Source organism: Abramis brama (genome assembly GCF_963993115.1).
Source record: "Abramis brama genome assembly, chromosome: 18".
Taxonomy (NCBI): Eukaryota; Metazoa; Chordata; class Actinopteri; order Cypriniformes; family Leuciscidae; genus Abramis; species Abramis brama.
The window spans coordinates 3,276,854-3,293,020 of record NC_139980.1 but is presented as its reverse complement, the minus strand read 5'-3'; the positions used below and the strand labels follow the sequence as shown (position 1 = coordinate 3,293,020).

Below are 16,167 nucleotides of genomic sequence, written 5' to 3'. Positions count from 1 at the left end.
TAAGTTTAAAAAATATATTTAGTGTAGGCCTATTTTGTTTTTTATTTGTATTATTTTATTCTGTTTTTCTCTCACTGTCAGAAATGCTGCAGGTGCGTGACAATTTAAACTGAATCCGTTCTGTTGTTGATCTGTTCTGTATGCTGCTGTTTGCACTTTGCACGTTAAAATAAACCCTTTCATAAAAACTTTTTTTTTTAAAGGGCAACAGATACGCGTCCATTTTATTTGTATTTAATGCAATTGACCCTTCGCAAAGACCCGCCCCCCTTTGTTACTGTCGCTATGTCCGACAAGCTACGCTGCTCTCACGTACACCATGTTCTCACGCAGTGAAAAATACATCGCGGAGCAGAGAGGAGACTGACAACATGCTGACAGACAAGACAGACCAGGTTACTTTTCGGTTACTTCTGATATTAAACATATTAAACAAAGTCTCACCTTTCAAATTTGGTCATTTTTTAAAATAAATTTAAACGATACAATAGGCTACATACCGTTTTGTGGCTCTTAAATGTGTCTGACAGATCGCTGTAGAGCATCCGTTAAAGCTGCTCGTGAACCGATCATCTCTTCCTTTATAGCATCAAATAAGTTATGAATGAACATAAGAAGGAATGTTGTTTAAACCGCGGAAAGGGGTCAGTACATTCTGTTTTTCAAGTTCAAATCCTCCCATGTTAATCTGCTAGCTAACGTTATCTCTCCTGACTGCTTTGTCGGACAAAATGGCGGATTATGATTGGTTAGATCGGCTGTCAATTCAATATTATAATCTTATCAGTTAACGGTTAATAATCGATTAACGAGCGGCGGTTGTCGGTCGGGAAAATTAATCGAAATGAGCATCCCTAATGTGTACATTCATAAGTCGACACCATTGCTGGGTATTTCCTCCTTAAAACTGCAGTGAACCAAAGACAGTCTCAAAAACACGCTTTGAAATCGCTGGTGTTTCTGACATCACAAACTACCTTGTAACCAATCAGATCAACGTGTGATCGTCAACGAGTGGATCTCTGAGCTGAGTGAGTGAGTGGAGGCGGGGCTCATTTGCATATTCATAGAACCGCGAATACTAAATGAGGCAAGGGTGTAGAGTTACATTAAGGCATGAAGAATTCTTTTTCCAAGGAAAAAACTTTTAAATATGTAATTTTGGTGATCAAAGATGAGTTTTAAGGGATAAAATGATTGACCACAGGGGGACTTGACAGTGGTGCTTTTCAATGACACGACTAGGGCATTTCTGTGTGGTTACTGAGGTGTTGTTGGATGTTTACTGCACTAGCTCTTTATGATGTTCTGCTGTCTGGATATGGCTGAAGCACCTCCTTCAGTGTCTGAAGTCTAGGTTTTTTTCCCATGTTACAATCTGGCAGGAGAAAAATAAGTCTAATCACTTGGAAAAGTTACAGCACAAAACTCTCAACAAACGCACAATTGAATGTGAGATTCACGTCCGCAGTCCCAGCTCTACAGGCGTGCTTGAGGCAATAAACAGGGTTCGTACACTTTTTCCAAGGTCAAATTCAAGCACTTTTCAAGCACTTTCCAGGTCCATTTTAAAGCTTTTCCCAGCACCTTACACTACCGTAAATTACATACCAATACATAGTTAAAATTATTATTTAGTGTTTTTATCACATCAAAAGAGATAAACAGCCAAATGTTTCATAATAGCAGAGGGCTGCACGATATAGAAGAAAAATTAGATATGCGATAACTCATTAAATAATGCGATACGATAATGCTTAAAGTGTGTCAAATTAACTTAAATTATCTTTAAAATGATATAACCTACACATACGTGTTTCACATTCTTTTTGTGATAAGAAAATATCCCTACAACTTCTGACAGTGAACATCAGTGTTTTACTATAGCATAAGAAGTGTTATTTTAACATCATTGGGGTTTAGGGGTTCAGGTTATCCTATATTAGGTTTATTTAACAACAGAAACTGATTAATCAAATGTAAAAATAAACACTGCTTAGTTTTCACTGCATGAATTAAATATACTGATTCTTATTACAAAAGTTAGCCTATTCAGCCAAAAGCAGTGAGTGATTTTCTTTGTCTTTTGTTCATGACCCCAGTTATTGCAAGCCGTTGCGATATGCAATTATGCATATTGTAATATATACATTTGCAATATAAGCCAATCACAAGTTTTATTCTTCAAAATGTATCACTAAGTATATAGCCTAAAGCAGGGATAGACAACTCCGGTCCTGGAGGGCCACTGTCCTGCAGAGTTTAGCTTCAGCCCTGATAAAAACTCACCTGCCTGTATCTATTTAGTAATCCTGAAAACACTGATTGCCTTGTTCAGGTGTGTTTAATTAGGGTTGGAGTTAAACTCTGCAGGACAGTGGCCCTCCAGGACCGGAGTTGTCTATCCCTGGCCTAAAGCATATGAATAATATACTTTTCATTATATTAATGTCCAAATATTGCTTATCAGATAATGCGATTTATAGGCTGTAAAACTGAATTAATTTCAAATATGAAGACTTAATATTTGAACAGAAATATTTGACAGGGCTTCCTGTTTTGGGACACATTCTTGATATAGACTAGGTTTGAACAATATCTGAGTGCACAGGCACCTGCCTGATAAATGTATTTCATTGCCAAGATGTCTTGGGCCAAGACATAACGTTACCTAATACATTTACTGTAATAGAGCAGTGTAAATATTGCATAGGGCCATCCTAAACCTTACAGTAACAGTATAATACTTATGACACTGACTGATTTCAGTTCAGCAATCAACGACTGTTGTTATGCACTGGGTGTTCATTTGCACGTTACAGTTCTGTAATTTTGGCAATGTTCACCAATAAAAACAAAGCCGCTGCGTGGCAAAGCCGTTTTCGAAAAATAGACATTATCTTTAAATGACATACACTATCGTTCCAAAGTTTGAGGTCTGTATGAATTTTTTTTTAATGGTTTTGAAAATAGTCTCTTCCAAGGTTACATTTATTTGATAAAAAAGAAAAAGAAAAAACACACAGTAAAAACAATAATTCTGTGAAAAATTTTAATAATATAAAATAACTGTTTTGTACTGTAATAGATTTTTGAAAGTAATTTATTCCTGTGATCAAAGCTGAATATCCAGCATCACTACTCTGATCCTTCAGAAATCATATATGATGATTTGAAACATCAAGAAACATTTCTGATTATTATCAATGTTGAAAACAGTTGTGCTGCTTCATATTTTTGTTGAAACCATGATTCTTTGATGAAAATAATATTTAAAAGAACAACATTTATTTGAAACAGATTTTTTTTTTGTAACATTGTAAAAGTATTTATGGTCACTTTTGGTCAAAATGATGTCCTTCCTGAATACTATTATAATTATTTCATAAAAAAAAAAAATATTACTGACCCCAAAACTTGAATAGAAGTGTATATAGCCACTATTTTTTTTGTTATAGTTCTATTACAGTTTAAGATTTTTGCTGGCTAAAACATTACTTTCTTAAAACTTTGGCAGAATTGAGTAAAACTGTCTAAAATGATTATGACTTGACAAAATGCTGACAAGAAAGTGTGGACATTTATATATATACACATATACATATACATATATATATATAAACAACCTATGACTAGAAAAACAAATCTGTGAACATGTTAACACTTGTCCTGCTCCAAAAATAAAGTTGCTGCTTCCTTCAATAAAGTATTTGCATTTGTCGTTACACCCAACCCACATAAACATGGTCAAACCCTTTATAATATGTTCCAATGTTTTGGCATAATTGCTCAAAATGACAATAATTTATGCATTAAGAACTCACCCTCATCCTACACTAGTGCACTTTACTATTTTTAATGAATGATATGAGACAAGTTATCTTACGTTTAATACATAAGATTAGTGGTTTGTTGAAATCACTGACTCTTAAGTAATAATAATGCTTCCCATGGCAGTAGGTGAATTAAAAGTTCATTTAAACAAGCATTACATTTAAATAATCCTGTGGTTTTCAATCCTGGTCCTGTAGACCCACCACTCTAGGCTACGTTCAGTCTGTCAGTCCAAATCTGATTTTCGTCAGATTCAGCAAGTGTGAACAGCAAAAATTCTTACGAAATGCGATATTTACAAATCCTTTTCGAGCTACATTCATATGTGGTTTGAAATCCTATTCAGATTGAATTTCTGGAAATCAGTTTCAGTCTGACTGCTCTGAGTGGATTTTGTGTGGTTTGTGTGACTTTCATCATAGAAACCAATGCAGATATTTCAGAAAATGAAAGAGCGCCTCGGGACACACAAATCGGATCTGAACAGTTGCGATACACAATGTGGACAGTCAATAATTTAGATCAGATTTTAGGGGTGTAACAATATATCGCAATACAAAAATGCATCAATATGTATCGTGGATAGTGACCTGTATTGTGTATAATTTACCCAAAATGAAAATTACTGTGTGAAAAAATTCAAGTTTACAGAGTTTTAGTGTCAGTACTACATTAAACTACAATATATAATGTTGAATATAATGTATAATAATACAATGGGGGAATATATCTAGTCAGTGACAGAGTTCAAGCATATTCGTCTAAAATAATTCTGTATTTTCAGCTTCAGAATCATTAAAATTGTTATTCTGGTGTCTCTATTGTCCTGTGCATTGGGTCCAAGCTTATTCATTTACACCCACAGTGTAAAATCAAATTTAGCATTTTAATCAACAGTGTATTTTTTTACCATATGTCTATAATATCGTATCATGAGTTCAGTATTGTGATATGTATCGAATCGTGACATGAGGGTATCGTTACACCCCCTATATTCCAATCGGATACACAAATATTGGGATTTGGACTTCTTCCTCATCTAACTCCTGATTCAGATCGCTCCGTGAACTGAACTGATTGTGTCGGATAAGAGAGACAAACAAAATGTGCAGAGCGGTGGGTCGCCAGGACCAGGATCGAAAATCACGTACATAATCAATACAGTGAAATGGTCTATTTTGATGAGTTGTAAACAGCAGTCAGCAACAATAAAAGTAGGTCTCAGATGACATTATCTGATGATATCTTTGCAGAGCCAAGCACACACATATATCTAACAACCACAGTTCTGACACAGCAGAGACCATCTAATAGAGGAGCATTTTGCTGGAAACCACATACTGGGATCATCCACACATGATCTCACTGACCTTCTTCAATACATCTGAGGTGTAGAAGAACTGAAAGCCTCACAGAAACATCAAACTGTCTGCTGTGTTAGTCTGCTAAGAGGAATTATGTTGTGAAATTTACATTCAGCACTAATTTCATGGGCGTGTTTGCACTGTTACTTCATTTGCATATTTCCTTTAGTGAACCAGGGGATAAAACAACTCCAACAGTGCGTGAAAATAACACTAACAGCAGGCACAATCCATCCAGGAGTGTAATAAGGAAAATAAAAGACAGGACTATTAACTTTCATTTCTTCTACATCCCGGAGGCCACAAATCATCACAACAGGAATGGAGTGTAAGAACCGGTACGAAACTTTAAGCCTAAATCATCAAGAAAACACAAAGAGCTTTGGTATTTTAGAATAAGTGCAGTTCATTCAGTATTGCTGGGCCAGAGACTGCCAAATGAAGCAGAACATCAGGGCCCCGGGAGCTTTGGTGCATTTAGTGGTGCTGACGCACCGAGTGCATTTACCACTCGAGACCCCTCTACTATTTACAGAAATCTAAAATGTGCCTCCCAAACCAGCCTTTTCCTCGGTTTCTTCTTCTAAAGCCCGTCACTTATCATACAGTAGGATGAGGGGTGTTCAGTGCCATGTGGTGTGTTCGAAAGGCAAAGACGTTGTGTTTGAACACCAGAAACGAAATATCTCTGGGCTTTACAAGATTAGATGCCAGATGGCAAAACACGGCCGAAGCTGATGCTGTGCGTCTGCCGCGCTAGCCGTCTAATAAGATGCATCTCAATCTAAGATGGTGGAAGTGTTGAACGATTCTAGTCCGGTCCAAACGCAAATCTGACGGCAAATAATAATCAGTTCACATGGAAAGAGTGTTTACATGATGTATGAGGACTAAACTAGTCATCACTGGATTTGACATGTTAGCTATATTCATGACACTGGATCATTTTTTTTCCCATGTGGTTGAGGTGCTCAGTAATAGGGTGTGTGATACACCTCACGATATGATACACGGCTCACGATACCGATAATACCACGATACAGCAATTCTGCGATAATCAATATATTGCTAGACAATACTATAATCAAGGGTGCACATAACGTTTTTGGTCTGGTTTTCAAGGGAGCTACTGGAGATGCTGTTTGGTACTCACACTTTACACAGCACACGTATCCTATAAGCTGTCATAAATTAACATTAATGACACAAACAACAGTAGGAATATTAGTCTGCTGTCACTTTAAGACCAAATGCACAGACCGAACATACTGACACACATCCGGTTTCTTTATCAATGTTCACTCATGACATAACCAGGGCTCCAGACTGCGACTAAAACGGCCGGAGTGATATTTCTGCTGAGATCGGAACTGGCAACAATCTAAATTTACATGTTATGATTAAAAATTGCGTGCCTTTTTACCTGCATGTTCTGTGATGAGTAGCCCATCACATCTTTTGTTGTGTTGAGACGACGCACAGCAAAGTTGCAGTGGAAAATAAACAAGTGCAAAAATCCGTACGGGGACAGCAAAGATTAGCTTTCCGAGTCAAAAACGAGTGGACTTTGGACTTAACATGGGTACACCAAAGTTTAACGAAAAAATAAAATGAACCACCATGGCATGTGAGTGACCCATCAGAGACCGTTTCACATCTTCAGCAAAGCAAAACTCTGGATGGAATCCCAGTATGGAATATTTTTCCATCTGATAAGAAGACATGATCATAAACTCTGTTGGAAGCAAATTTACTGAATAAATCCCTCGATGCGCAACAACAACAAAACTCACGCGTCTTTGCCTCAACAGAGGATGTGATTGGATAACTGGACTAACCAGCAGACCAATCACATCACAGCATCTCCCAAATGTTGTTTTAGTGGTTCTGAAACTCCCGAGTCAAACTGTGTTTCATCCGCCGCTCTAAAGTCATTTATTAATATTACTTACATTAATATTACAGATATTTTGTGCCAATTTCTCAGGAAGTGACGATTTTGTTCTCTTGAACACATGGTATAGAAACTGTGCTTTATTTGCAAATGTTTTATGAGATATTCCAATTTTGCACATAAGTTAAATTCGCAGTTTTGGCTGGAAACAGAGCTAATATTGGAAAGGGTTGAAATATGCACAACATGCTATAAAACCAATGAATGTGGAGGACCTGGAGGATTTTTCTGAAGAACAGTGAGCAATTTAACTGCTCAGGACAAACAAAGGGACTCGTGAACAATCTATACAAAGATTGTGTGTACTGTATTAAGAATCTAGCATATGTATACTTTTTTATATATATATATTTTTAATTTTGCTATAAACGCCACACCAGCAACAGCAATCAGACATAGTTTATTATCTTAATTAATCTGAAATTTGACCATCTCACACAGTGACCCAGAGCAACCGCAGCTGTTTGTACCCGACCAGAAAATCCATCAAATTCATTAGATTAGCAAGTGAACAAATTGTTACTTGTACTAAGATGAACAAATGGCTTCCAAAACCTGTGAAATGTAAATGTAACCTGCTATCCATGTAAATAGTTTCAGCATGTTTTTTTTGTGTTCTGTAATTTACTCTAACTTTCTCTATTTCAATATTTTCCATATATTCTACTGTTGAAGTTTAGAATAACTGAAATAGTTTTTAAAGAAATCAATTCTTCAGGGTTGCATTAAACAGATTCAAATCATAGACTGATTACAAATGACTATATCAAATAAATTCTGTTCTTTAAAAAGAAATCTTCCTCTTGAGCTGCACAAGCGTGATCAGCTGAGCAGATATGAAGCAGCACAGCATCACATTAGCATATTTTAAGGGTGAGATTATACAATGTTTTATTAAGAGACTGGAGTAATGGCTGCTTTGCCATAACAGGGAAAGATTGGATTACTTTTTTTTTTAAAACATCAATCATTTTTTAATCATTACTAATGTCTTTGGCTGTATTGTTTAACAATTAAAAGCTGCTACATAAAACAGAAGTATGAATTTCCTCGATCCAGACTCTTGAGCCATTCACACACACAACACAACTTCCCCCCATTGTTTTCTAGGTAAACGTGCCCTAGACAAACACCTTTCACTGTTACGCTTGTGTTTCGCATCTTTTGCAGCATCTTTGTCAAGTTAAAAGAAGTTGAACTTTTAAAAAAGCGCATTCAACTTCCATGTTTCATGTTTTTAAATGTATGAATGGCCCCTATGTATTTCTAAAGGCTAATATGCTATAAGTTTAAACCTGTGTAAATTAAAAAGCTATCATTATTGTTGTGGTGATTCACATACTCTGATGCACTGTACGATATTGTTTATGTGCAGATAACTCGACTTTGATTCAGGGTCAGTTTCAACCCAGTTTCCTGTCACTTCATCATTGTCCTATCTAATAAAAAAGTTAAAAAATAAAAAATAAAAATAAAAATTAAGACGACTATCATATCACTTATGAATGCCCTTCGCAGAACAATATTTGAGTACAATATATATTTAACATTTTGAAAATGTTCTCTTCTACCCACCAAGGCTGCATTTATTCAATCAAGTCATTATTGTGAAATATTATTACAATTAAAGGGACTATGTGTAGCTTTTTATGTATTTTATTATCTAAAATCAATATTTTTATTAATAAATATGCCCTCAATGGTGTACAAATACCTATGCCAATGATCAGACTAATCCTCGTAAACGAAGAATTTATTATCTTTATATACATGGGACGGGTAGGTCCACGGAGGCTTCCATGTAGTTCCGCCATCTTGAAAAACTATAATAGCAGAGAGGGACAAAAAGTACTAGGCCAACGCGTTTCCACAACGCGTTTCGTTCAGAGCCAGCGTCACGTGACTGAAGCCAGCAGAAGCGGAGGAGCAGAGCAGTGAGAGGCGCTTGTCACTGCCGCAGCAAGTTTAAAAGGCTGCACTGCACGGTTATTTATACACCGTTCATTCATACATATGCTGAGTCACAGGATGAGTCCTCGTCGTCGAAAAAGTCCAAAATAGACCGTAAAAGGAAACGTGACCGGAGTCAGTAATTCATACTGTAACATTCTTTTTTTCGTTGTTTCAAGTTTCAGTTTGTTTTAAATAACAAACCTGTTCACCCGAAGAAAAACTCGAAGTGCTATTATAAGACATCCTGTCATAGCTTTTTGGTACATAACAGCTACCGTAGATGCAACGCGCATTTGAAAAAATGAGGCGCTGGAGAGCATTATTCGTTTGAATGCAAAATACAATTTCACCACTAGATGGGAGAAATTCCTACACACAGTCCCTTTAAAAATAACTATAACATTTATTCCAGTGATCAAATCTGAATTTTCAGCTTCCAGCTTTTCAGACTCCAGTGTTCAGTGTCACATGATCCTTCAGAATTCATTCTAACATGATGATTTGATGATCAAGAAACATTTCTGATTATAATCAATGTTGAAAACAGTTGTGCTGCTTCATATTTTTAGGATTTTTTGAAGGCTTTTAGCACACATGATCACGGCTGCCATCACTCGACTGACACAATGACAGGGCCAACATCGGAAGAATCCAGGCATCGCTTCCTCTCAAGTAACTTCTCTCCTGGATTTTGTCACTCCACCCTCATATTCATGTCAGTTATAGGACCTCAAAGAGAACGCAATGAGCTCAAGAGAGGAAAACGAGACGCAGCTTTCCTCTGCAACTTTATCTGCTGTTGAGAAATAACTTTTTTTTTGTAGTGTCAATTATTTCCTCATTTGAATTTTCCTGAGATGCCACTGCTTCCTCTCCTTCCTCAGAGATAACAGCCCTGCTCGGAAACCGGCATAATTATGTTGTTTAACTTTTGGAACCGGCTTTGTGACGCATGATTGTGATTCCTTAAAACGCCGTCTGGGGAGGCGGAGAGTCACAGAGACATTTAACAGAAGTCGAATCTGCACATATAAATGCCAGTTCTGTCAATGCAACCTGGCGTATTACAAGACTACCAAGATGATGCGTGAGAACAAATCCACTATCCTTCAAGATCCCTCCTATCAAGATGCAACTGTATTTTTGGAAACACTGATTCATGAGAAGGCAGGGGTAACGTATCGCCTGCCAAGCCCAACAGGGACACACAAGAGAAGCAGACCTGCGACAGGCCAGAACACAGCATGAGGATTCACATGAACGACAGGACGTCTTGGCCAAGGAAAGAGTAACGCCACAATCCTTTGTTTTCATACCATATGCCACACGTCCAAGAGGACAAGCTTAACTCTTCACACTACAGGGGCTATTCTCCTTAAAAGCTATATTAGACAATGATGTGGTTATATTTTACAAGTGAAATTTAGTGGAGCTTGACCTTGCCAAAGTCTCCACATTGTCTAGTTTGCTTTCGGATCAGTGTCGGGATTTGGACATTCATGCTCCATGTTTTGTCTTTCGTTGGGAGCGCACAGGTTGAGTGTTTTCTGTGTTCACTGGTCAGGGGTTCTTGTCTTGTTCTGTGTAGCTCATGTTTTTCACCGTTGTCATGTTTTGTGTGGACACATGGCTTTGTTTTGTTTGTTTCTATGTACCATGTACTCCGTTGTCTATTGTCTTGACCCCGTCTTCTTGTTACCTGATTATTAGTTCATTTGCCCCTTCTATCCACCGTTGTTACTCTCCTCATTTCCTTTTCTATGTACATTTTGATTCCCTACTCATGCTTTCCGTTGCCGGTTGATCTAGTCTAGTCTAGTCTTTGGAATCTTTTACCCATTTTTCCCCTCATGTGTTTTGTCAGTTTTTGTTATTGGTTTTACCTATAGACTGTAAAAAAACATGGACGTAGTGTCCGTGATGTCACCCCTAGGTTTCTGAAGAGCATTTTTGAAGCCCAAAGTGGGCGGAGCCAGCCGTCGCCATCTTGGCAGCGCGTCACTCTCGGATAACCGGAAATGGGCAAAAAGGCAGGATTAGCTGATGCTAACAGACAGCAGACAAACGGACATCAGCGGCAATCCACCTGTCACTCAAGTGGCCACGCCCTTAATTATGCAGAACTTTAAGGCTTCATATAATTTAAACGGATGAGTTATAAAAAAATTCACCCCCATCACGGTTTTAATGAAGGGCAAAATTAGCTATATAGACCAAAACCACTTTTTGTACCAGGCTGTAAACATATTTATTTCTGCTGTAAAGTTGGGCATTTTAACATGGGTGTTTATGGGATCGAGTCTCTTTTGCAGCCTGTCTCTAGTGGCCAGTTGAGGAATTGCAGTTTAAGTCACTTCCGTGTTGGATTCAAGAGAGAGACCGGTTGCCGCTTGGTTTTACTCTACCACAGGTCACTTGTTTTACAGCCATGTTAGCTGTAGTTGGGCTTCTGTTTTCTGTAGTAATGGAGTCTGCCATTTTGAATTGTATAGTAAAATGCTGTATTTTACAAATGCTTTGGTGTATTATTAATAAACGTGAACACATTTACAATTTTTTTTTAATTTCATCCATAAATCTCATCTCTTTCTATTCCTTGGGTCCTACAGAATACAACGGTATACGTTTTTCAACGGTCGGCCATTTTGTCTGTCCGCCATTTTGAGTTGTATCCAAAAACTACCTTTTCCAAGAACTCCTAGATGGTTTGTTCGATCTTCACCAAATTTGACATGGATCATCACCAGACCATGCTGACAAAATCAAACTGTGTCTGCACTGCAAGCCAGCTGCGCACTGTGATGTTAGAAAACTTTCGCTCACCATTAGGCTACAATAAAAAAGCTGCCAGCAAACTCATTCATAATACAACACGATTGACAAGAGAGGGTGAAGGAGGATACACCAGCCTGCATCATCATAACCTGAGAGCTCACGGTTACATACGGTCGCTGGGACGGTCAAACTTGTGCTATTGTGAAGACTATCTCTAAAATAACCCCATAGTGCAAATACAATAAAACAAAACATAGCACCATCTAGCATCCAAGTTGTATGCTTTTAAGTTTCTGTTATTGGCAAATTTACGTATCTTCCTAAAACAATATAAATATGATTCAGCACATTCATTTCATAACTGAAAAGACAAAGTACACTGTCACCTTTGACTTGTTTATTAAGGTGAACAATAAAAAACATTAAAAAAATCTTACCAACCCCAAAAGCTTGAACGATTGTGTGTATATAAATAAATGTTATGGACATATAACCATCACCTATTTTTAACATTTGAAACTCAAAAAGGCTAAAACAGAATTTCACAAACCCTCTTTTGCAGGGGAGTAAGAGAAGAGCATTTCTAGTTCAATAACCCATCCACAACACACTCGACCAATGCAGAGAGGAGCTAAACGCAACACACTCAAGAATCTCCATAAATCTCCAGCTTGAGGACTCCAGCAGTGCTCGAAAAAAACATATTTTAAGATACATAATTACATATCTTTAATGTACTCATATTTTAAATGAAAACATAATAAATAAAGTTGATGACACATGCTTAATGCATACACGAGCACTATAACTGAATTAATATTAGTCTTCCCAAGCATCACTGGACAAGCTCAATTAATGTGCCGTCTATATTTATCCACGGGTTGCCTGTGGCATCAATCTTAAAAATGAAGGATCAGCGTTGCATTTTTGGAAAAATGATCCTTTCGGTACGGTAACCAAGCGAGACGAATCCAAGCGTCCTGTCTCAAATGCACACCGTGTATAGCAGATGATTGCCTGGATTTATTTAATGCGTACTGCACTGCGAGGAGCAGGAAATGATGCAAGACCATGCTAAGATATACTCTTTGATATACTCTTTCCCAGCCAAAACTAAGATGAATGTCAATTATAACCTAAATTGAACTGAACTACACAATTTATAGACATCCAGTCAATATGAAATCAAAACGGACTCTATTTTCTGTCCTAATACACATTCCTGGTCTTACTGTGAATGATTTAGCACTGCATGCTATTTCACAGAGGGAAAAAATAGGATAAATCTCAGAGTTTAAATTGAATCGTGGATTTTTTTCTTGATCCCATACTGTCCTATCATAATAAAAGGCAAAAACTCCCAAAATTATCCTTTAAACTGATGGCAGTTATGCTCCATCCACACAAAAAATTTAATCAGCCTTTTTTTAAGCCACTACATCAACACCTCTCATAATGGGAATGGGGGAACGGATTCCTACAGCTGGTTTGTTTGCCGTCAAATTCATAATAAAAAACTGTATACACTCTGCACAGCTTCGATTTAGGGAGAAAACATTCATAGAAAATCCTACCTTAAAGCTCCTCTGAAACAGTACGTGTTGTGAAAAGTGCTCTACAAATCTAACTTACTTCAACTGATTTCCTTTTCGCTTGATGTCACCAAGCAGTTTTTTTTTTTTGATAAATATTCCATTTCAAGAATAAATCACATTCTAGAGGTGAAATTGGCTTCATAAGCTGTTTCATGGCCTATATGACTTTCTTTCCTTTGAGCATAAACACAAATATGTATGCAGTCTAGTTGGTTTATGTGCTATATTCCAAGTATTCTGAAGCCATACAACCTTAATATGGCTGAGAGGAAGAAGATTATCAATAAATCTTCAAGCCTGCCGTGTCTAAAGGTGCCATTTTTGAATGTAATCTACTTGCAAATTAAATCTGAGAGCTACAACGAAGAAGAAATAAAGTAGCTGTATTAACTACTTTTATGATACTTTTATATTTTTATGGTGCTTTTTGGAGCTGACAGTATCTTACACTAAACCTTTCCTTTAGTGTTTCACACAGGTTTGGGAAAAGCATGATGGATAGTAAACAATGCCAGTTTTAATTGCTGGGTGAGACACCTCTGTTCTTGCTCATTGTCATTTTGCATTAGGTCCACTGTCGGCAGTAATTATTAATTAAATAAAGAACAAACAGGACAGTGTTTTTGTCTTTGTTGTTGAAAGGCACTCACGGTAAATTTAATGATGTCGTAGATGAGATAGCGTGGGACGGGCTGGCCGTTCACTTTGTCGATTATCATCTCCTGCAAAAAAAAAAAAGATGAAGATGATAAGAAATGCATATATACTGCCCATAAATCCAGCCAATACAAATCAACATGATGTAACAATGAGATTTTGAATAAACTCTCAAAATTAAGATATTTAGCTTGAAAGCTCAAAGTAATGTTCGGTTAATATGTGGGGTCCAAATCTGGGGTCTGAGATCTGTCGTGTTTTTTTATTATTATTATTAATTAAACCATGCAAAGAAAAGATTTAGGATTTTCAAAAATGTTAAACAAAGCAAAGTTATGATTAGTGCTGCAGAAGAGTAATCAATAATCATAAATAATGAAAACAGTCAACACCGATCTGCGGCAAAGTTGATCAGTGACCTTTACACACTTTTATGAAAGAAAAACAGACTAGACTGCACTGGACACACACAGTCTGAAGCATGGGATCACCTCATATAAGGCTGGGAGTATAGACTCATGCTGCAGATTCTTACAGTTTTAATGGTGAGACAAGAGTGACGTTTATTCTGCGCTCCTCTAGTCAGCTGAAGCTGTCGGGGGATTCATTAGAGGAATGCACTGTACCAGCATCAATTCCTTATTTGTTCAGTCTATCAGATATTTGTGTCAGTCTTGGTGTGAACAAACCGTTCTTCTGATTCTTTGTTTTCCACATCACGTTTGTGAAATCGCTGTTAAGACTTATTTGAGCACATTCATTTCTACTGAAATAGCTTGCCAAAACATTTTTCACTCCTGTTCTGTCAACATTCAAGTCATTTATTTTCAAAATGTTAAGTAATTTATGTTTAAATTGATGTTTTCGCATATACACTCACCTAAAGGATTATTAGGAACACCATACTAATACTGTGTTTGACCCCCTTTCGCCTTCAGAACTGCCTTAATTCTACGTGGCACTGATTCAACAAGGTGCTGAAAGCATTCTTTAGAAATGTTGGCCCATATTGATAGGATAGCATCTTGCACTGCTCTATTGGGTTGAGATCTGGTGACTGTGGGGGCCATTTTAGTACAGTGAACTCATTGTCATGTTCAAGAAACCAATTTGAAATGATTCGAGCTTTGTGACATGGTGCATTATCCTGCTGGAAGTAGCCATCAGAGGATGGGTACATGGTGGTCATAAAGGGATGGACATGGTCAGAAACAATGCTCAGGTAGGCCGTGGCATTTAAACGATGCCCAATTGGCACTAAGGGGCCTAAAGTGTGCCAAGAAAACCATTACACCACCACCACCAGCCTGCACAGTGGTAACAAGGCATGATGGATCCATGTTCTCATTCTGTTTACGCCAAATTCTGACTCTACCATCTGAATGTCTCAACAGAAATCGAGACTCATCAGACCAGGCAACATTTTTCCAGTCTTCAACTGTCCAATTTTGGTGAGCTCGTGCAAATTGTAGCCTCTTTTTCCTATTTGTAGTGGAGATGAGTGGTACCCGGTGGGGTCTTCTGCTGTTGTAGCCCATCCGCCTCAAGGTTGTGCATGTTGTGGCTTCACAAATGCTTTGCTGCATACCTCGGTTGTAACGAGTGGTTATTTCAGTCAAAGTTGCTCTTCTATCAGCTTGAATCAGTCGGCCCATTCTCCTCTGACCTCTGGCATCAACAAGGCATTTTCGCCCACAGGACTGCTGCATACTGGATGTTTTTCCCTTTTCACACCATTCTTTGTAAACCCTAGAAATGGTTGTGCATGAAAATCCCAGTAACTGAGTAGATTGTGAAATACTCAGACCGGCCCGTCTGGCACCAACAACCATGCCACGCTCAAAATTGCTTAAATCACCTTTCTTTCCCATTCTGACATTCAGTTTGGAGTTCAGGAGATTGTCTTGACCAGGACCACACCCCTAAATGCATTGAAGCAACTGCCATGTGATTGGTTGATTAGATAATTGCATTAATGAGAAATTGAACAGGTGTTCCTAATAATCCTTTAGGTGAGTGTATACACAGCCGTAAT

General features: G+C 37.6%; 1 protein-coding gene across 1 annotated transcript in view; it reads right to left on the bottom strand.

The window, feature by feature from the left end:
• Nucleotides 1-16,167, bottom strand: part of rngtt (RNA guanylyltransferase and 5'-phosphatase) — a 118,020-nt gene that overhangs the window by 62,102 nt on the left and 39,751 nt on the right. The window contains exon 10 of the mRNA XM_084091038.1: nt 14,126-14,197. Within this exon, the coding sequence (XP_083947164.1) occupies nt 14,126-14,197 (72 nt within the window). The remainder of the gene's footprint in view (nt 1-14,125; nt 14,198-16,167) is intronic.